This window comes from Eutrema salsugineum, unplaced genomic scaffold (genome assembly GCF_000478725.1).
Source record: "Eutrema salsugineum unplaced genomic scaffold, Eutsalg1_0 scaffold_3, whole genome shotgun sequence".
Classification (NCBI taxonomy): Eukaryota; Viridiplantae; Streptophyta; class Magnoliopsida; order Brassicales; family Brassicaceae; genus Eutrema; species Eutrema salsugineum.
In genome coordinates, this window is record NW_006256756.1 from 910,244 (window position 1) to 932,001 (window position 21,758).

At 38.3% G+C, this 21,758-nt stretch overlaps 5 protein-coding genes and 1 non-coding gene across 9 annotated transcripts; 5 read left to right on the top strand and 1 right to left on the bottom strand.

The window, feature by feature from the left end:
- The first annotated feature begins 79 nt into the window (after nt 1-79).
- LOC18015021 (histone-lysine N-methyltransferase EZA1) lies at nt 80-5,819 on the top strand. Of its 3 annotated transcripts, none has more exons than XM_006396337.2 (17): nt 80-248; nt 812-916; nt 1,016-1,281; nt 1,602-1,760; nt 2,044-2,128; nt 2,230-2,373; nt 2,463-2,510; nt 2,596-2,667; nt 3,032-3,633; nt 3,716-3,863; nt 4,157-4,377; nt 4,462-4,593; nt 4,679-4,766; nt 4,854-4,901; nt 4,992-5,120; nt 5,210-5,287; nt 5,441-5,819. In XM_006396337.2, exons 1-17 carry the CDS (start codon nt 210-212, stop codon nt 5,630-5,632), a joined length of 2,556 nt encoding a protein of 851 aa, XP_006396400.1. In that variant the 5' UTR covers nt 80-209; the 3' UTR covers nt 5,633-5,819. The 3 variants fall into 3 exon arrangements, with proteins under 3 accessions (XP_006396400.1, XP_024009868.1, XP_024009869.1); XM_024154100.1 differs by having other exon boundaries at nt 126-248; nt 815-916; XM_024154101.1 differs by having other exon boundaries at nt 134-906.
- A 336-nt stretch (nt 5,820-6,155) lies between these two features.
- Nucleotides 6,156-11,596, top strand: LOC18015022 (vacuolar protein sorting-associated protein 51 homolog). The gene is made up of 20 exons (XM_006396338.2): nt 6,156-6,500; nt 6,930-7,069; nt 7,214-7,268; nt 7,368-7,475; nt 7,611-7,709; nt 7,816-7,893; nt 8,055-8,132; nt 8,307-8,459; nt 8,701-8,801; nt 8,892-8,959; nt 9,097-9,170; nt 9,255-9,321; nt 9,537-9,652; nt 9,761-10,027; nt 10,116-10,232; nt 10,311-10,382; nt 10,467-10,517; nt 10,607-10,843; nt 10,952-11,128; nt 11,269-11,596. The coding sequence occupies exons 1-20, from the start codon at nt 6,330-6,332 to the stop codon at nt 11,407-11,409; spliced, it is 2,370 nt and encodes a 789-aa protein (XP_006396401.1). The 5' UTR covers nt 6,156-6,329; the 3' UTR covers nt 11,410-11,596.
- A 152-nt stretch (nt 11,597-11,748) lies between these two features.
- Nucleotides 11,749-12,669, top strand: LOC18015202. The gene has a single exon (XM_006396340.2). The coding sequence runs from the start codon at nt 11,779-11,781 to the stop codon at nt 12,262-12,264; it is 486 nt and encodes a 161-aa protein (XP_006396403.1). The 5' UTR covers nt 11,749-11,778; the 3' UTR covers nt 12,265-12,669.
- On the bottom strand, nt 12,581-15,432 carry LOC18015201 (sugar transport protein 7). Of its 2 annotated transcripts, none has more exons than XM_024154092.1 (5): nt 15,121-15,432; nt 14,884-14,958; nt 14,286-14,483; nt 13,893-14,212; nt 12,581-13,793 (listed from the first exon to the last, which is right to left on the bottom strand). In XM_024154092.1, exons 3-5 carry the CDS (start codon nt 14,428-14,430, stop codon nt 12,687-12,689), a joined length of 1,572 nt encoding a protein of 523 aa, XP_024009860.1. In that variant the 5' UTR covers nt 14,431-14,483; nt 14,884-14,958; nt 15,121-15,432; the 3' UTR covers nt 12,581-12,686. The 2 variants fall into 2 exon arrangements, with proteins under 2 accessions (XP_024009860.1, XP_006396402.1); XM_006396339.2 differs by having other exon boundaries at nt 14,286-14,525.
- A 260-nt stretch (nt 15,433-15,692) lies between these two features.
- On the top strand, nt 15,693-15,764 carry TRNAH-GUG. The gene has a single exon. It is a non-coding gene; the product is annotated as a tRNA-His (tRNA).
- Nucleotides 15,765-15,944: 180 nt separating this feature from the next.
- On the top strand, nt 15,945-20,393 carry LOC18015262 (DNA replication licensing factor MCM7). Its single transcript, XM_006396341.2, has 15 exons — nt 15,945-16,051; nt 16,143-16,210; nt 16,503-16,562; nt 16,650-16,873; nt 17,061-17,238; nt 17,330-17,452; nt 17,537-17,626; nt 17,971-18,113; nt 18,222-18,399; nt 18,692-18,883; nt 18,982-19,154; nt 19,247-19,450; nt 19,535-19,700; nt 19,807-20,028; nt 20,108-20,393. The coding sequence occupies exons 1-15, from the start codon at nt 16,021-16,023 to the stop codon at nt 20,204-20,206; spliced, it is 2,151 nt and encodes a 716-aa protein (XP_006396404.1). The 5' UTR covers nt 15,945-16,020; the 3' UTR covers nt 20,207-20,393.
- Nucleotides 20,394-21,758: the final 1,365 nt, after the last annotated feature.

Sequence of the window (21,758 nt, forward strand, 5' to 3'; positions counted from 1 at the left end):
TAAAAAGAAGAGGAAAAAAAGAGTAAAATATATTTAATATCCACACGTGTAAGTACTGTTTATTCACTCGTGTGGCTTTCCTTGTATGTATCATTATCATCCCTTCTTCCCTTGTTTAGTCCACACTATTATCGATTCCTTCTTAAGTCCGATTTTGAGAAAGCAGAGAGTTCGAGTGGGAGAGAAGCGGGAAGCTCGAGGAGTCCTCAATGGTGACGGATTATTGCGACTCCTCTGGGAGAATCGGAGTCAGATTTACCTTTCAATCTCCTCGTTTTTTCTTTTTGGTTTTGAATTCATATCTAAATTTGTTCGTATTCGCGTGATCATTCGCACTTTTATTTTCATTTGATTTCATCGTGGAATCCGTTCGATTTTATTTAGCTATAAGCGCTCTCTCGTTTTTCCCTTGTAAATCGAGTAATTATTAATTGTTAGTCCTTTTGTTTAGTGTTGGAGTTGATGGAGCTTATAGGATTAGTTTCCCTTTTTTTCCGTTTTTGATCCTAATGAAATTCTTGGAGAACTTTTGAGGATATTCGAACCATTACTGCTCGGATTATAAGCTTATTGCCCCATGATCCTAAAATTCTCACGAAGGAATTGTTTTTTTTTTTCAGCTGTTTGCCCCTTTTTCACACTCGTTTTGCTAGATAGAGTCTCATATGTTCTGGTTGATAATCTACCTGGAAAAACGTTGCTGTATGAGAGCTGATATTAATCAAACTATGGATTTTTTATTTTTTTTTATTTTGGATTTTCTTCACAATTTGTGTTTTGAATGTTTAACATTTGTTGGACTTCTAAATAGAAGTCTCATGTAGATGACGATGATGCTAATAGTCTAGAGGGTTTGGAGGACAAGTTGAGTCAGCTTAAAAGGAATATTCAAGGTGAAAGAGTTAGGTCTGTTAAAGTAAGGGATTTTTTTTTCTTTCTTTCTTTGGCTTCTTTCCATGATGTTCTTTACTAGTTATATTCATTCCTCAGTGTTCAATCATTTATGGAAATGCAGGAAAAATTTGAGACTAACAGAAAGAAAGTGGATGCTCATGTTTCTCCGCTTTCATCTGCTGCATCAAGCCGTGCTGACGCAGGGAATAATGGAAATAGCAATATGTTTTCTTCGAGAATGGAAAAACCACTATGCAAGTTAAATGGTTTTTCTCATGGAGTGGGAGATAGAGACTATATTCCGACTAAGGATGTTATATCAGCAAGTATCAAGCTTCCGATTGCTGAGAGAATACCGCCATACACTACCTGGATATTTTTGGACAGGCATGCACTTTCTTTTCTCATTCTCGTCTATAACTACCACATAGTTTTGAGTGCATTTGTGGCCGTTTTGTCTGTCTGGACTGTAGGCTCTGGGAGTTTCATTTTGATATCCTCATTCGTATACGTATCTATTAGACACATTTTTGCCTTTTTCTCCACTGATTTGGATACAATAGACTATGTCACTCTTCTCTTCTTTTAGTTTCTGATTCTCTGTCTTGTGCCACAATAATTTAATAGTCCTGAAATTTTCTGCATTTAACGATAGACTAAATCACCCGATATAGTTCTCTTTCTGAAAATATCCCTTGATAATGCAGAAATCAAAGAATGGCTGAAGATCAGTCTGTGGTTGGTCGCAGACAAATCTACTATGATCAACATGGCGGGGAAACACTAATATGTAGCGATAGCGAGGAAGAGCCAGAACCTGAGGAAGAAAGACGTGAATATTCTGAGGGTGAAGACAGCGTCATATGGTTAGTTATGCAGAGAGGGTGACGCATGGACTGTTATATGTTCTAATTGGGGAAAACTGTTATATTGGCAAACTTAACTTGATATTTGAAGGAGGAAAAAAGTACCTGGGTGGAACTTATTTATCAATGAATCGCATTTGTTGATGCTAGAGAGAGATGGCATCTAGCGTGTCGACGTGTTCATATCAAATTTCATTCTGTAAAGACTCTGCATTAGCAGTAGGTTTGAAAATGATCTCACAATATATGAATGTCTTAATTACCGTTTGAGTTGAATTGGCAGGTTGATTGGGCAGGAGTATGGCATGGGTGAGGAAGTGCAGGATGCTCTCTGCCAGATCCTCAGCTTAGATGCTTCAGATATTCTGGTGCAGTTTTAGCCACCTTGCTCTTTTGGTTTATCTAATTATGTGTTTCTGGTCTTCCTATTCTATTTCACGAATGGTTTTAACAGACCTTTCTGCTGCAGGAAAGATTCAATGAGCTCAAGTTGAAGAATGAACAGAATGTTGAGAACTTCTCTGATTCCAGATTCAAGCTGGGAATATTTCTGGAAAAGGGCCTTAGTGCTGCTCTAGATTCTTTTGATAATCTTTTTTGCCGTCGTTGCTTGGTACTTGGATCTTTCTTTTGTGACCGAGAGATTATGTATTACTAATCCGTTGTTAATCATGTTTATCCTTCTTTTGTCATTTTTAACAGGTATTTGACTGTCGTTTGCATGGATGTTCTCAGCCTTTGATTAGTGCTGTAAGCTTGAACCAGTCTTTACTCTGTTTAGTTTTATTGCTCAAGTTTCAGTGAACAACATAACCAGAGAACTTTTGGTTGACAGACTGAAAAACAGCCTTATTGGTCTGATTATGAAGGTGATAGGAACCCCTGCAGCAAAAATTGTTACCTCCAGGTCTATCTCTCAATGTCTCTTTACACGCTCACTGACACTAGCAAAGCATGACATGTTTCGAGTTTAGTGTATCCCCTCAATAAACTATATATATATATATATATATATATTATTTTTTTTGAAGAATACTCAATAAATTATATTTAAACAGTGAGTAAACAGTGAGATCATGGGATTGATGTCATATATATATATATATATATATATATATCCTGAAATAGGTTGTTGTTTGGCATGTATGCGTCTGCTAGAGGAGTGATCTTTCATCATAGTTGTACGAGTGCATAGTCTTGTTTATGTATGAGTTCCTCTTGGAACAAAGTTTAAATTACCATCGTTCTAATGTCAATGGTTATAACTTAAGGCGGTCAGAGAAGTACTCGGAGCAAGCAGTGATGTTGCATCTAAAACAGAAGAGAAAGCTTCAGAAGAGGAATGCAGCAAAGCTGTCTCCTCTGATGACCATCATGATGCTAGTGGTGGTGTCAGTCTGCAAGTTGAAAACACTAGTATTGGTTCCAAGTATTTAGATTTATCCTCTGGTGTAGAACAAGACCACGAAAGTAGGGGAAAGCGTGAGATCCGGAATCTCGAAGACTCCAGTGATCTGCCTAATTTGTCAAACAAGAAACAGAAGACTGCAGCCTCAGATGCAAAAGTGTCATGTGTCAGTCCTATCCCTAGCTTAGATCAGGCATTAGGTAGCACAAAGGGGGATCAAGGTGGAACATCCGATACTAATGAAGTAAATGGAGACTCAGGAGCTGATTTAAAAGAAGTAGCTGAGCCTATTCCAGACAAGTCGGTCAATGATGGTGGTTCATCAGTTTGTCAGCCAGAGCATGGTAGTGGAAACGGAACAATAAATATCGGAGAAATGTCTGAGACAAATCATCCATCTACAGAGTGGAAGCCAGTTGAGAAGGATCTTTACTTGAAGGGAGTAGAAATCTTTGGGAGAAACAGGTAATGGATCTTGGTAAATTATTGTCTTCAAAACACAAACCACGTATTTACGTCTAGTTTCTTTTTCTCCATGCAATTTCAGCTGTCTTATTGCAAGAAACCTGCTTTCTGGCTTAAAGACATGCCTAGATGTGTCCAGTTACATGCGTGAAAACGAAGTTTCAGTTATTCGAAGATCTAGCACCCCAAACTTGCTGTTGGATGATGGCAGGACTGACCCTGGGAATGAGGTAAGCTCTTTGTCTTCTAGGTTATTTTTTCTTTTCAATTTTCAGTAGTATCTACCACTATGGGCATTGGTGTCTAGAAATGTTTTTTTGCCAGACTGATAGGGTTAGAGATCTAATCCACCAAAAAGCTCTAATCTGGAAAAGCCATTTTTCCTTAGTTTTCTCTGAAACAACATTTGGAAAGACAAAACGATAGTTGACTATATAACTTGGCTTAGACACGTGGTTATTTTGTTCACAATGTTCTCGATATTATCATGATACTGCTCTCTTATTAATTATTTACTTGACAGGATGATGAGGTGCCTCCGAGGACAAGATTGTTCCGTAGAAAAGGCAAAACCCGGAAGCTAAAATACTCTACAAAGTCTGCTGGTCATCCATCTGTCTGGAAAAGAATCGCCGGTGGCAAGAACCAGTCCTGTAAGCAGTACACACCATGTGGATGCCAGTCAATGTGCGGAAAGGAATGCCCTTGTCAAACTAATGAAACTTGCTGCGAGAAATATTGCGGGTATATGCAACAAAAAAAAACAAAACATTTACGTGAATGAAGTAATTCAGTACCTTCTTTAACCCATCGGTTGATTTAATTCAGGTGCTCAAAAAGTTGCAAAAATCGTTTCCGAGGATGTCATTGTGCAAAGAGTCAATGCAGAAGCAGGCAGTGTCCCTGCTTTGCTGCTGGCCGAGAATGCGATCCAGATGTTTGCAGAAACTGCTGGGTTAGGTAATCCATTTAAATCTAAATATCTTGATGTGCTCAAAGTCTATTGTTTGATTACTAATTTACAAAGACTTGCTCATATACTCAGTTGTGGAGATGGTTCTCTTGGCGAAGCACCAAGACGCGGAGAAGGCCAATGCGGAAACATGAGACTTCTCCTGAGGCAACAACAGAGGGTATAATGTCGTCATCAAATCGCATATATATACAAACGAATTGCTTTCGTTGCTGAAAGATTTGTTTTCTTGTGTGTTATTTACCAGATTCTTTTGGGGAAGTCCGATATTGCTGGATGGGGTGCTTTTCTAAAGGTAAGCATGTGAATGTCTTCCTATTTAACTGTTGTTTCCATAGGCCCTTCTCTCTATCTGTAAGTAATCTTATCATCATCTGATCATCAGAACTCGGTTAGCAAAAATGAGTATCTCGGAGAATACACTGGCGAATTGATCTCACACCGTGAGGCGGATAAGCGTGGGAAAATATATGACCGGGCAAATTCGTCCTTCCTCTTTGACTTGAATGATCAGGTGACTAGTCTCTCTCTCACCTTCCTCCTGAAGGTTTGCCTGTTGAACTTTGTATGTACAAGTAAGTTTTTTTTTGTAATATTTTGCAGTACGTCCTCGATGCTCAACGTAAAGGAGACAAGCTGAAATTTGCCAATCACTCAGCAAAACCCAATTGCTACGCTAAGGTACTAGAAGCTTCTTTCTCATATCAGTTTTTGTATGACAAAACCACATGATTGTTTTAGTAGTTCTTACCTTCTCTCTCGCCTCTAGTCGCTCAAAATACTCGTTGATGTGCTATGTAGACCCCAAGAAAACTGTGTTTGTGTGTTGTGTAGGTGATGTTTGTGGCAGGAGATCACAGGGTCGGAATTTTTGCAAACGAGCGAATAGAAGCGAGTGAGGAGCTTTTCTATGACTACAGATATGGACCAGACCAAGCACCGGCTTGGGCTCGTAAACCTGAAGGCTCCAAGAAAGATGATTCAGCCATTACTCATCGTAGAGCCAGAAAGCACCAATCTCACTGATGAACGGTGAGAAGAAGATCAAATGAGTTTACCAAAAGAAAAAAAAAATGAGCCTCATTTATTTTAAAATTTTAAATATAGTGAATTGGGACATCGGCTTATCCTTATTGTTTGTATAGTGGTTTAAACAATTAGGAGATAAATTATTAAGGTTAATCAATGTCAAAGTGTTGTTTTTGGTTAATAAGTGTCAAATAGTGTTGTTTTTTTTGGCTAATCAGTAGCAGTTAAACTGGATTATATCTTCAGCTATTGCATCAAATTAATCGGGGATATGATAGATTTATAACAATTACTACTAAATTAAATGCAATAATTCGATTACATCTCTGGATTGAATCCTGTAAAAAGACCAGTATCAGTCGATCTCTAAGTGATCAACTACAAGTACAGTAAGTAATCAGGCGAACGAATTAAGTAAATCCCGAACCACTTAACCGGAAACCGGTTCTCGTAGTCCCCAGGGACGGGTTTAAAACTTTTAAACACAGCTCGGACCAACCTCGACGTAGTTCGAGTCGGATACACGGCTCCGTTTCCAGTGACCCACCACTATCTCCCAAGAGACTCTCACCACAGTGAAACTAACTATGCTGATCAATTTCATCAATTGACTGATCGGATCCGATTTCTTCTTGCATTTTCGAATCTGTGTGTGGTTGAATTTTGAGAAGAAGAAGAAGAAGTAGGAAGAAAAATGGCTACGGAGGCGGCTCCGATGGATGAGAAGGCGAAGAGAATGAGAGATCTATTGTCGAGCTTTTACGCTCCGGATCCTTCCATCTCGACAGGTGGTTCTTCGATCAACGCCTCCTTCGATAACATCAACAGCACTTCATTCGATGCCGATCAGTACATGGATCTCATGGTTAGTCTTCGTTTCTTGTCCTTTTCTGGCCAAAGAATGCGTGAAACTCTTGACACAGACCTCCATAGCTTGTCCATTATTGAGTATTTCTCGACCAAGTTCCAATCGGATTATGCGTACAGGATTTCGTAGCTAGATTCGGCTCCTTTTACTCCATCCAAGCAAGGTGCTTGTAGATGGCTTTTGATTTTGGTTTTACAGAAATGGATCAATGTGGCCTGTCATGAATTTTAAATTTCTCCTAGCCGGTTTTTGTTTATTTCTGTGCTGAGAATTCTGCCAAATTAAATTGTCCCTATTAAAGATCTTCCTGCAATGGTTGATGATAGTTCCTCGCTCCATTGGGTTTATGAGGTTTCCGTTAAGTGTGGTGCGAGCGATTTGATTGACAAATTTGCCACAATCTGGTGGTTTGATTGGCTTGTGCAGATTAAAAAGTCAAATCTGGAGGTGCTTCTGCAAAGACATGTTCAAATGGCTGCTGAGATTAAGAATCTAGACACAGACTTGCAAATGCTAGTCTATGAAAACTACAACAAGTTTATCAGTGCAACAGATACCATCAAAAGGTACTTTAAATAGCTCATGGATCATTTCAGGTGTTGAGTATGTGATCCTCTTAATTATTGTAACAATTTTTCTGTATGATTTTAGTACACCGCTCGGGAATCTGTGTATACTAAGTTCAAAATGTTGCTTTTTTAACCTGGTAGGATGAAGAGTAATATTTTTGGGATGGAAGGCAATATGGACCAGCTTCTTCAGAAGGTGCTTTGGACAAATGGAATAACGTGTAGTTATAGGTTTTCGACTTAATGTTGTATGAACTTCTGATCCGTAGTATGTTCTCTCAACTGACTGCTGCAGATAATGTCGGTGCAATCAAGGAGTGATGGGGTCAACACTTCTCTTTTTGAAAAGAGAGAACATATAGAGAAACTACACCGGACACGTAATCTTCTTCGTAAAGTTCAGGTAGATTATAAACTATTGTTGCTAGCTCCTCGTTTTCTATGCTATATTATATAGTTGCCTCCTGATCATTATAACAGTGGAATGTTGCTTGCTATTGTAAATTTAATTAGAAATTATTTTTGTAAAAAAGAGCAGTTCATCTATGATTTACCTGCAAGACTCCAAAAATGCATCAAGTCAGAAGGCTATGGCGATGCTGTCAGGTTCTATACTGGAGCAATGCCAATTCTCAAGGTTTATATCTGTCCCCGGATAACTTCCCATTTCTTGTTGTATCCTTTTAGTGTTTGTGGGCCGTTTTTCTTTCTTAATATACAAATGAATTTCTAATTCTGTTCAGGTATATGGTGATACATCATTCCAAGACTGCAGACGAGCTTCCGAAGAAGCTATAGAAATCATCATAAAGAACTTGCAGGTGTACCTTTTGGTCATAGTAGTCTATAATAGTCTGAATTTTAATAGAAGTCTTACGGGTTTATTAACCTAATAAACAATTAACTGGTCTTTTCGTTTTTATTTGTTATTCCTTATACTGTAATTCTTTATGCGAGAAACTTGATTTTTCTTTTCCGACAGACGAAATTATTTTCAGATTCAGAATCCATACAGGCCAGAGCTGAAGCTGCAGTACTTCTTAAGCAGTTAGATGTCCCTGTTAGTTCCTTCTCTCAGCTCAATTATCAATTATTTGCGACCTGTTTAGTCTGTTAAAGCATTTACAATGTTCCGGATGTTCATAATCCATTATATGCAGCTGAATTTTTTTCTTTGTTGCATGGACGTATCAACTGATTGCTGTGATATATATTTCGATCGCACGTCCTGCAGGTTGATAGCTTAAAGGCCAAGCTGTTGGAAAAACTGGAACAATCTCTTGATGGTCTTCAAATAAAGCCTGAGGAGGCAAGTAAACTTGCAGAGCACAATGATTCATCCAAGGATGCGGAAAGTAATAACCAAGGTCCAGATAAAATTCATGAGGTAAACATGGACTATGCCACTTCCTTCTGTCTTGTGTTTCTGATAATTGCAAGTTGGAACACAGTAATACTGAGTGTATTTGCGAATCACCTTGGATATCAGCAACTACTTTTCAATGGATTTTTGCTCATTAGCCATCACACTGAAAATTCATTTCTTTTACTCATTTTTGTTCTGTCAGATTTTACGAGTTGTTTCTGCACTTTCGATATTTTATTGTGTGCCCCCCTTTTTCTGATAGGACGCTGTACGTGGATTTTCTGAGGCCATGCGCGCTTACAGAGAAATATTCCCTGACTCGGAAGAAAGACTTTGTAAACTCGCAAGAGCCTTAACAACGATGTAATGTACTTTTTCTTTGATACATTTATCCATAAACCGAGACTTTGTTTGCGTCTGACCCGCGGAATTTCTAACACTTACGGTTGTTAGGCACTTTGAGAACATGGAAGTATATATAAGAAAACGGGTATCTGCAGCAGATTTTCTTGGAATTTTTCGTGAGTGCAGTGGTTTTCCTCGTGCTGTTGTCTCTTACTTGTATCTCTTTCCTTACGTTACTTCCCTTTCCCTCTGAAAAGCTTTGATTTAATCAGTCTAATAATCGTATTCCTTGTCTGATTTCTGTTGGACATAGGAATTATATGGGAAGATGTGGTACTTATGGACGAGGTGCTACCTGAGGCTGCACTCTCTGATTTATCTGCGGAGGTGGCCGTTCAATTGCTCTATGTCACTCTTCTTTTCGTTATGATGAGTAGACCTGTATATGTTAACTCGAACTCATCATTTCAGGCTGCCCAGGTTACTCTTAAGCAATTTGTTGCAAGGACGTTCTCCAATCTTCAACAAGATATATCAGGTTCGCTGTTTTTGAATATCTACTCGATTTCGAATATCTTAGTTAGAGAAATAGAGAGAGAGTGTAGCTAAAATAATTCAAACTACGTCCTATGACATGGCTCCTTTGAATAATTTGATAAAGGGGGCAGCAAGTGACTAAGAGTAGATTAATTTCTTCATGAAGTTTAGTCTTTGAAGAAATCAAAACTTAAGTAAGGTCTCTATACGTGGCAGATACTCTCTTGAAATTCGATATCAACCAAAAGGAAGTTGTTGACGGGGAGATATTGAAGGTTGTCCTTGAAGATAGCAGAAAGGCAGTTCTTCAAGGCACCGCAGATTTATTTCAGGCAGATTCCTTCTTCTGTTATTTATGATAATGTTATATTTTGGAAATCATTTCCTCTGTAAAATATTCCATGCTCAAAAACGTTTTTTTTTTTTTTTTATCGTTTCAGGACTTCCTTCAGCTTCTTGATGAAGATACTGGAATATTTCTCAAGATGAAGGACTTATTCATTGGTTGGATTCAGAAAGGATTTCAAGACTTCTTCAGGTCACTTGAAGCTCACTTTCTAGCGCTCTCAGGCAAAACTAGCTCATCAAACGAGACTGAAGGTTTGATGGAAGGAAAATCGTGTGAGAAAATTCATGCGGGTCTCATCCTTGTATTGGCGCAGCTCTCTGTCTTTATCGAACAAAAGGTCATCCCGAGAATTACTGAGGTAAAAGAGTCTTACTCCTGGTTTGATGTAAGAAAGTTTAAAACACATTGGTAGCGGAATTCAGAAATTCCATATGTTGTTGATTCAGGAAATAGCTGCTTCTTTCTCTGGTGGAAACTCCCAAGCCTATGAGAATGGGCCTGCTTTTATCCCTGGAGAACTTTGCCGGGTCTTCCACGCGGCCAGCGAGAAACTTCTCCAGCATGTATGAATTAAACTCCAAATGTTGAGGTCGTTTACAAAAACTTAACATCAACTAACTGAATCATTTCCAATATTTCAGTACATAGATACAAGAACACAGAAGATATCGATTGTACTAAGAAAGAGGTTCAAGACACCAAACTGGGTTAAGGTAACTGCCTTTGTTGTGTGACTAATCCTCTTACAGAAGCATTCTACCAGTCACTGTTTACTGAAGATTCTAAAAATTCTGCAGCACAAGGAGCCACGAGAGGTTCACATGTTTGTCGATATGTTTCTTCAACAGGTTTGACAAATATTCTCCTTTCAATCTGGAAAATATAACCAAGGAAGATGCGACAGCTGACTTTCTTTTTTTGGAATTCCGCTTTGTAGTTAGAAGAAGTTGGTAAAGAAGTGAAACAAATCTTACCTCAAGGAACTTTCCGTAAGCACAAGAGATCAGACAGCAACGGAAGTAACACTACAACCTCATCACGGAGCAATACACTCCATAACGATAAGATGGCACGGTCGAATTCACAGAGAGCACGAAGCCAGCTTTTCGAGACACATCTAGCAAAACTGTTCAAGCAAAAAGTAGAAATATTCACCAAGGTTGAATTTACCCAGGTAAGAAACAACAAATAAAATAGGAGGTTCCGGCATCAAACACACACGGAGCGTCATCTCCTCGTCTTTTTTTTTATTTACTTTGTTTTAATGCTAAAATACTTGCAGGAATCAGTTGTTACGACAACAGTAAAGCTCTGCCTGAAGAGTTTGCAAGAATATGTTCGGCTCCAAACGTTTAACCGGAGCGGGTTCCAACAGATTCAGCTAGACATTCAGTTCCTAAAAGCTCCATTGAAAGAAACAGTTGAGGACGAAGCTGCAATCGACTTCTTGCTCGACGAGGTGATTGTACACACCAAAAGCTTCTTCCATGGCTTTTCTTCTCTTAACCACTTAGTATTTGGTTATTTTGGATTACTGTGTCTAGCTGCTAATTTTGGATCTGACCATTCATTCTCTGACCGTGTTGTGTGCGCTAACAGGTGATTGTTGCGGCTTCAGAGAGGTGTCTTGATGTGATTCCATTGGAGCCACCGATCTTGGACAAACTCATACAAGCTAAGCTCGCTAAGTCAAAGGAGCACAACAACAACAACAACAACAACACAGTTTCCTCCTCTTGAAAATTATATAACCAATCAACTCAAAACAAAGCGAGTGTGTGTTGTTGTGTCTCATGATTTTTGCCATATTTTTGCTTCATCCGGTAGTGTAAATCAAAACCATCAAACTGTTTACGTATTTCATAAACTATTTGAATTGTTGGCAAAAGCCGACATATTTGATTAGGAATGATGTGGAAACCCTAAACTAAACTAAATTAAAAATTAAAAGTCAAATAGTTCCAGTAAAACCCTAAATTACATTAGAGGTAAGTTTAATAGATATTCCATTATTCCCAGTCGGTCGTGTCACAGGTTGTATATAAAAAGAGTTCCCTTGAGTCCATCTTCTTCAAGTTTATCTTTTTCTAATCAAAAAAGCCTAAAGCGATGGCCACTGCGATTCTCTCTTCTCGAAACTCTTTAAAGAATCGTTTCGATCACGAAACCCTAACCCACCGTCACGCTAACGCGGCTCCTCGACGACGCAAGCGAACCCCTACGGCGTCTCAGTCGAGAAAGTTGGTTGTATCTCCGGCGGCGAATACCAATCTTGTTATGGGACAAGTCAAGATCCTCAAACGCGGCGAGACACTGAGCGCGTTCCGGAGCAAGGAGAATAGTAGTAGTAGCTGCGTCGATCGAGATGGTGATGATAAAAACCGATCTGCTTTGAGGACGACTGATGTTGATCTCGTTGTAGCATCCACTAATAGAATCGGACCCGACCCGGAGACTGTGCAGAAGCAGATCGGAGCTTTTAAAGGATTGGAGATCGTCGCCGGAAAATACGCCGGTACTGGTTGTTCAGTTTCTCCGCCTCCATGCTCTCTTCCTATTCCATGTTTTTTGGGGAAGAACAAGCTCCTTGTTTAGATTTATCGGGAAACCCTAAAATAGCTTGCAAACGCCGTCTCTTTCGAAGCCTATGTTGAAGAATCCTGAAGACAAGAGGAAACAATTGTTTGTTTCACATAAAGAAGAAAGATGGAGAGTGTTGTGATCGCCATCGCCAATTGCAACCAATCTTTGGCTGCTCAAAGTTCCAAACTCTGTATTTGGGGAGGAGAGGGAAACAGTCACCGTGACTCTATATCTATGGCTTTTTTGTTGTGTGTTTTTGGATTCTTCATGTGCTAAATTTTCCGTTTGTAGTTGTCACATGATGATCACAATCTTTGTTTTTTTAATGCTATATAATAATCTTAGTATAACACAAAAGTTTTCATTGTTTTGGATTCTCGAAAAATCAATAATAATGATGACAACAAGTTATAATCTTACAGAATCTGTTCTCTTTAGACAGAGCTATTTGTATTTGTCTCATTGTTTCTCTCAGCTTCAGCTTCATGATTTGTTTCAGGATTTGTTTCAGGTAATATTTTTTTCCAGAACCAATGTTTCTTCCACAAGAGTGTCATCTCTTCAATTGGCACTCCTTTGGTTTCAGGCAGCAAGAAATAGACAAAGATTGTCATCACTGAGACCCAACCAGCAAAGAAGAGGAAGATGCCAAACTTGAATGCACAGAGGAGAGAAAGAAAAGCTTGAGCTATGATGAAAGTGAAGAGGAGATTCACAGCAACAGTGATACTCTGCCCAGCTGAACGAGTCTCCAACGGGAAGATTTCGCTCGGTATGGTCCATCCAAGAGGTCCCCAAGACCATCCAAAAGCTATCACAAAGAGGCAAATGAAGATGACTACAACTATTGAGTACCCTTTTGATAGCTCTTGGTTGTCTCCGAATTTCACTCCCAAGATCACTGCGACTATGACTTGACAGATTATCATTTGTAATCCTCCACTGATGAGAAGAGCTCGTCGTCCAAGTCTGTCCACTAACGCTATAGAAACCAATGTTGAGAGGACAAGAACAGCTCCTGTTAATGCTGATGAGTAGAGAGAAGCGTTTCCTCCGAATCCCATTGTCTGAAACAGAACCGGCGCGTAGAAGAGAATGGAGTTTATCCCTGTTAGGATCTGAAACATTGGCATGCAAATTGCCATAACTAGCTGTGGCCTGTGTCGTTTCTGCAGAATGTTCCTGAATGGATGCTTGATTGAATTCGCAAGCTCGCTCGCATCTACCATGTCTTGTAGCTCTGCATTGACGTTTTTCGTTCCTCTTAGCTTCTCAAGAACTCGTCTTCCTCTCTCCGTTAATCCTCTCTCGACCAAACTGTTGGGAGTCTCGGGTAACAAAAACCCGCCAAGCGTCATAAGCAAAGCTGGAAAAGCAGCCAGACCAAGAGAGAGTCTCCATCCCCAAGGCTTGAGCTTTTGAGTACCGAAATTGACCATATTCGCCGTGAAGATCCCAAGAGTTGTTGCTAACTGAAACATCATGTTTAAACCACCTCGCAGATGTGTTGGTGCCACCTCTGATAAATACAAAGGAACCGCCTGAAAACAAAACCAGAAGCAAGCTACTGTCATAATGATGAGATTGGTTTATCGCCAAAGATTCATAGATTTGGTTCAACAAAGGAAAATTATGTCTACCTGATTTCCAAAGCCAATGCCAATACCGAGCAAGATCCGTCCCGCAAGAAGCATTGCTAGATTCACAGCTCCAGCGTTCAAAGCAGCTCCAAGAAAAAAGCTGATTCCACCACAGACAATACTTGCACGCCTTCCATAGTTCCTAGTGATAGGCGAAGCGACCAGGGTCGAGACCAAACCAGCCAAGTAGAGTGAAGAAGTGAAAGCAGCTAATCCTTGATCATCATATTTGCAGTAGTTACTCTCGTGAGCATGCTTCTTCTTCTCATACACTGAGTGGAAAAACTCTTCAAGGAATTCATCCATTGATGTGACTCCTCCTGTAAACATCACAAGGTTTCAGATTTTTGGATTCCAGAGAGGAGGAAGAAGAAGAAGAAGAAGATAAAGAACCTGAGATTCCAACGTCATATCCAAAGATGGATCCACCAATGGCTGCAACAAGGCAAGCGATTATGACATAGCCAGTGACTTTCCCTTGGTATTGCTCTGCTCTTTCCTTTGCCACACCGGTAGGACCAAACGACCCTCCTGCCATTTTCTTCTTCTTCTTCTTTTTCTCTTTGGTTTGCTTTGCTTCTTAAGAGTTTGCTGCAATGGTTGACTTTTTTTTTTTACTCAAATTTCCAGAATCTGAGAGAAAACGAAACAAAAGGGGTATATTCATTTCACGTGGCTCAGATTCAGTTTTTCCTCTTTGAGATTTGTGATATTTGCATGTGAATTATTAGTGTTTGGTAGATCATTGTTGGGAATTAAAAGCTTAACAATAAAGAGATGTCTTGCAAAAAAAAAAAAAAATTTAAGGGATGCCCTTTACTTGAACTTATCTAAACATTAATTCTGTCAAACAAATCTGCACAACACAAATGTTGACCTTATTTAATGCGGATTTGCATGTCTTAATATGATCTACATTTTCACAAATCTTCTTGTTCGTGGCCGTGGGAATTTAAGCAGAGTAGAAAAAGAAGGATTTTTTGTTTAAAACCTTTTTGCCAAATGTCATGTTGATAAAGTGTTTGTTCTTTATTCTTTTGATTCCTCTCTTATATCCGTTCAACACCTGGAAAAAAAAAACCAAAATTGTTTTTAATCAGTTTCTCTGATTATTGTAAGAGAGTAAAGAATCGTGACATGTGTGATTGGTCATCGTAGGTTGAAGAAAAACAGATTCGGTCCTGATTCCGGAAGAAATTCGGAGAAATTATTAAGAAGACTTACTTACAGAGTTACAGGAGAAAGAAGAGGAAGAAGAAGGAAGATGTGACGATTTTCTGTAGACTCAAATTATTCAGACTCCATTTGCTATTTATTTCATGAATTTTAATCGCCTAATATAAAGGCGATGTTAAAGATGTTTGTTGACCAAGTTTGATGAAAGCCAAAATAAAACTAGAGTCGAATAGAAGACGATTCACAAATCTAATCAAAACCTAAACACTACAAACGGATTCAAATATGGAGAAAAAAAAAGAGAGACTAGAGTCTAGAGAGAATGAATCATTAACAATGGTTTGAGTAGGGGAAAAAAAATGTAAGAAGAAATAACACATACAAAGTAGTTTTCATAATAATGGAGGAAGATGAAGATGACAAAGCCTTTTAACTAAAAATGAAGGTGACAAAGCTTGTCCACATTTGCTATAGGAAAATATCAAAAAAAAACAAAAAATATAATAAATACAAACCATTATTGGTAACGGAATTTTAAACATAGCTAGATATGTTGACAAAAAACAAAAACAAAAAACAAACGTAGCTTGATATAAATAAAACATTGGGTAAATCAACAACAAAGTGGCTGTAGTTTAGTGGTTAGAATTCCACGTTGTGGCCGTGGAGACCTGGGCTCGAATCCCAGCAGCCACACTTTTTCATTTTTTTTTTTAAAAAAAAAATTATCTTCGACATCTGCACATATCACCATATCATTAGATCTGGACCGTCCATTCATACCCCGCCCTTTCTCGTCGTCACTCTCTGTATTTTTCCCGCCTAAATCTCGTCTTAATTTACATCGCTTTGCCGCCTAAATTTTGCAGCAGTCAATCGTCATTCCTTTGTCTCTCACTCTTTCTCTCCGACTCTCTCTCTCTTCTCTCTAGCCTTAGCCTAAGTTTCAACCATGAAAGAGCATGATTACGAAGCCGACAAAGGTAAAATCTCTCCGCTTCTTCCTTTTGTGTGCCCCTCCTCGATAAACTCTTCCTCTTTTGTTCTCATGTGGTTTTGATTCTTTTTTTGCAGCGCTTGCCAAGGAATTTCTCGCGAATTTCTCCGATGTTAATGGCGGATCTAAGTACCTGGAGATTCTCGTGAGTGTCTCCTGATTTTGTTTACCAGATTTTTCTAATTCTAGGGTTTTAGCGGATCTCCCTAAGTTAGGGCTAACTCGATTAATCAACAATCTAATTGAAATTGGTGGATTCATTTATGCCCTCTAGGTCGAATCATCTCTCTATTTTGTAGATTTTTCGTTTTGGTTTCGTCTTCATATTTTATGTATGGCTTTCGCGAAAATATTCTGGGAACCTGCGTATTGTGAATTTTATATCTGGGCTACGACAATAATTCTTATATCTTCCTCCTTTTGTCTGATTTCTGTAGCAAGAAGTTGCGAATCGTAAGATTCGGGCTATTCAGATCGATCTGGAGGACCTATTCAATGTGAGTTTTTTTTGTTGTTAATCTCATGTTGCTCCTTTATGGATATTGTAAAGCTTAGTGAACTTACTCGTCTCTTTGCTGTTGCAGCACAAGAATGATGATGAGGAGTTTTTCAGACGGTTGACTGAAAACACCCGCCGATATGTTTCCATTTTCTCCGCCGCAATTGACGAGTTGCTACCTGAGCCAACGGAGGCATTTCCAGATGATGATCATGATATACTGATGACACAGAGAGCCGAGGATGTAACTGATAATGCAGATGTTCCTGATTCGCGTCAGCAAATTCCTTCGGAGATTAAAAGATTTTAGTAAGTTCTTATGAATCTGTGTAGTCTAATGTGTGTGAGAATCTTCATTTTTTGTGTGGATTGTTACTGATAGCTTAGTTGAGGGACTGTTATTACCCTTACTTGACTGGATCGTTTTGTTGATGACTCAAGTTTTCGGTTGAATATTTCTATCAAAAGTTTGCTAATGAATTCATTTTTGATTCAGCGAGGTTTATTTTAAAGCTCCTTCAAAGGGACGGCCATCTACCATTAGGGAGGTTAAGGCTTCACACATTGGGCAACTTGTCAGGATAGCTGGTATTGTGACTCGCTGTTCCGATGTCAAGCCACTGATGGCGGTTGCTGTGTACACATGCGAAGATTGTGGTCATGAAATTTACCAGGTACTCAACTATGCCTGCCAGATCGTAGTTTTTATAATTATTATTTCTCTAATACTGATTCTGATTATCTTCCTGTTACATGCCAAATCAGGAAGTCACATCAAGAGTTTTCATGCCTTTGTTTAAGTGCCCCTCCAGCCGCTGTCGCCTTAACAACAAATCCGGAAATCCTATTCTTCAGCTCAGAGCATCAAAGTTTCTAAAGTTCCAGGAGGTTCTGTTCTGTTTGGAGAGTGTCATTTATGTGAATGTTTGCACTGATATCAAATTAATGAGTAAAAGAGTTCTTACATTGCAGGCCAAGATGCAAGAGTTGGCTGAGCATGTACCTAAAGGGCATATTCCGAGGTCAATGACTGTTCATCTAAGAGGAGAGTTGACAAGAAAGGTTGTTTTTCTTGACCTTTTATTATAGTGTAGTTGTTTACCTTAAAGAATCAATAGCTAGGTTGCTTAGGAATAGTATTATTCGGCTTAAATACACTGATATGGAATACTCTAGCTTAATGGATTTAAAACAGCTCCTAACAGAACAGTGAACCCTGCCGGGAGTCTAGATATTTTCATTAGATGCGAAGCAAATAACTTTATATAATTTTTTTACTTGCTCTGCATTCAAGAGGAATTTTTTCTTTTGCTGTACCGGAACTCGATCAAAGTTTATTGTTAGTTTGTGTCACTTACCGTAGTAGGATTGTTAATTTCTTACCAGATTCCTTGAAACCCTTGTAGGTAGCACCTGGTGACGTTGTTGAATTCTCAGGGATTTTTCTTCCCATTCCTTACACTGGGTTCAAGGCACTTCGAGCTGGCCTAGTAGCAGACACATATCTGGAAGCAACAGCTGTGACTCATTTCAAGAAGAAATACGAAGAGTAAGCCAATGCTACACCTGAACTCTGAAGAAATATCTGATTTAGTAACGTTTCCATGTTTTTGGCATTTGCTAAAACATCTTGACCTTTTTCTATTAAAATCTACAGATATGAGTTTCAGAAAGATGAGGAAGAACAGATTGCACGTTTGGCCGAGGATGGTGACATTTACAATAAGCTATCACGATCTCTGGCCCCTGAGATTTATGGACATGAAGATATTAAAAAAGCTTTGCTTCTCCTTCTTGTGGGTGCTCCTCACAGGCAGTTAAAGGATGGGATGAAGGTTAAGTTTCCTGTCCTCTAGTTTTATCTTGCAATGTTCCCATGATGTTCCTACCTTTTTATAATGAAAACTATACAAAGTAGTTGTTTGCTTTAGTTCATCTCTAACTTTATCGCCTTGCCTCTTTCCATTCACTTGACGTGTCTGTCGTCGTTGTTCATTGAGTTATGGAGCTTTATGATTTATATTTTGGGTACAGGTGTGCAGCCATTCGAAAGCACATTGCAATTGATTGGAACATATATAATTTGCGTAGAATACTAAAATCAGCCATGTATGAATTATCTTGCAGATCAGAGGAGATGTGCATATATGTCTGATGGGTGATCCTGGAGTTGCCAAAAGTCAGCTTCTGAAGCACATTATAAATGTTGCTCCAAGGGGAGTCTACACAACAGGAAAAGGTAGCAGTGGAGTTGGTCTAACAGCCGCTGTTATGAGAGATCAAGTGACAAATGAGATGGTTTTAGAAGGAGGAGCACTGGTGAGATACAATGATTCTTTGCTTAGGATATTATAGAAAGTATGATGTCTTGCTAAGAGCTATGTGATTTCTAGCATTTGGTACAATTTCTATTTCAGGTCCTGGCTGACATGGGAATCTGTGCAATTGATGAGTTTGATAAGATGGATGAATCCGATCGTACTGCAATTCATGAGGTCATGGAGCAGCAAACTGTAAGCATTGCGAAAGCTGGGATTACCACGTCTTTGAACGCTCGAACAGCTGTTCTTGCTGCAGCCAATCCAGCCTGGTAACTGACCTTTCTAGTATGAATAAAAAATAAAATCTTATGAAAGGTTTGGGACCGTTGCTATAAGTTAATGTATTTTTGTGTTTATGAAGGGGAAGATACGATTTGCGAAGAACCCCCGCTGAAAATATCAATCTTCCACCAGCCCTTCTTTCAAGATTCGATCTTCTGTGGTTGATCTTAGATCGAGCTGATATGGACAGTGACCTTGAATTGGCTAAGCATGTACTTCATGTGCACCAGACAAGAGAATCTCCTGCGCTTGGCTTTGAGCCGCTGGAACCTAATATTCTCCGGTAGGTTAAATCGCTTCTATAAAATTCTTCTTGTTCAGCAGAGTCATAGACTTTAACATGAGCATCTCTGTCTGGTTTCTCTAGTGCATACATTTCAGCTGCGAGGAGATTATCACCACACGTTCCAGCAGAGTTAGAGGAATATATAGCAACAGCTTATTCCAGCATCAGGCAAGAAGAAGCGAAATCAAATACTCCTCATTCTTACACAACCGTGAGAACTCTGCTCAGCATTCTACGCATATCCGCTGTAAGTAGAATCCAAAAACCAAAAAGACTTTGAAGTAGGAAACCTGGGTTGGATTGAGTTGGGGGCACACTTTGTGGAAGTAAATGATTTTGCTTTTGTTCTATAGGCACTAGCAAGGTTGAGATTCTCAGAATCAGTGGCACAAAGTGATGTGGATGAAGCGCTTAGACTAATGCAGATGTCGAAAATATCATTGTATGCGGATGATCGACAAAAAGCAGGACTGGATGCAATATCAGACACATACTCCATCATAAGAGACGAAGCTGCAAGATCGAACAAGACACATGTGACCTACGCAAATGCACTTAACTGGATCTCTAGAAAGGTTTGTTTACTTCTTCTTTCTTTTTCTTTTTCTGATATATGAACGATCACTGAGACCTGAGTGATTTGGATGTAAACAGGGATACAGTGAGGCTCAGCTTAAGGAGTGTTTGGAGGAATATGCAGCTCTGAATGTTTGGCAGATTGATCCTAACACCTTTGACATCCGTTTTATCTAAAATCCTTTTGCTTTTTAAGAAATTCAGTAACACCATTCTCAAAAAAAAAGTGTGTTTTCTTATGTTATGTGTGCTTTCTCTGTTATCTTATTAGATTTCTTAACTTAAAGACTGTAGAAGTGGATTTTGTAGCAGTCATCATTTTTACCTGTTCAATGACTCAAAACCAAAATTTACTTTTGTATAATTCGTGGAAATTTTATAGTTTGTTGTTACTATTGCATTTATTTTCTACTTTCACGGAATTATTACTTTTGAAAAAGTTGTTTAGAAATAAGGCTAATCATGTTGAATCTAATTTACATTGGTTTAAGCTGGTTTTTTTTTTTTGAGACAAGTACAACGTTGTTTAGTTCATCACTACGAGAAAACATCACATATTCTTACCACATATTTCATCAGAAAATTAGGAAACCGGCTTTTCCAATTTTCTACCAAATATTTTTGTAGGTTCTATGCCGTCGAAAATTTTAAAAGGTAGAAAAATCGTAGGAAATTTCCTACAAAAATTTTGGTAGGAAAATTTTCGCGGTAGGATATTCGTAGGAAAGTACCTACCAAATTACTTCTATCTTCCTTCAGTTTCATTCTTTCCAATTTCAAATATTCCTACCATTTTTCTATCATTTGCCAGATTTTGTAAAAAAAAATTATATTTTTAAAATTAAAAATTAAATTAAATTTAAACTAAAAGATGAATTAATTATTAATTCAATTATTACTATATATATAGAGATACTATATATAGAGATACTATATATAGAGATATTATATATAGAAAAAAATTAATTAAAAGGAAGATGAATGTCTTATTTATAGAGCAGCTTCCTCATGCTAATGTAAAATTTTCTTACCAAATTCCTACGATATTCTTACACATAATTTTTCGTCAAAAATTGGTAAGAAATTTCCTACGAAATATTTACTAGCCATTGGCCCTACCACTTTTCTTTCAATTTTTGACCGCGTGATAGGTTATTGGTAGGAAATATCCTATGAAATTTTGACAAAATATTTGGTAGAAAATTTCCTACCAATTTCTCATCACTTTTATTTTTTGTCAAAATTGCATAGAAAATTGGTCATGAAAATTTCCTATCAAATATTTCGTCAAAATTCTGGTAGGAATACAAGATGTTTTCTTGTAGTGCATGGTTTGGGTTCTCGCACATGTATCCGCAATTAGGTGTGTAGTTTCACAATTTAACAATGTTTTATGGGAATAAATTGTTTCAAATTACACTTTGTTTACAATTTTTAAATGTAATTTTTTTAATTGTATTATAGACTTATAGTATTATACAAAGTATCTTAGTTGAATTGCCTTTACATAGTTAAGATAGAATCTTTAGTTTGGAAAAAGAAAATGATTTTAAAATCTGTGACAAAAAATCTTGAACATCTAATATGAAAAAGAGTATGTGTTAGAGATGATATAAATCAGACCCTGCTACTATTTTGGGGACGTGCCCTTTGCCCAACAGAAGAAGAACCATCAAGGAACTTATCCCCCAACACCCGAACTGATGGGCCTTATTGGACAGTTTTAGGC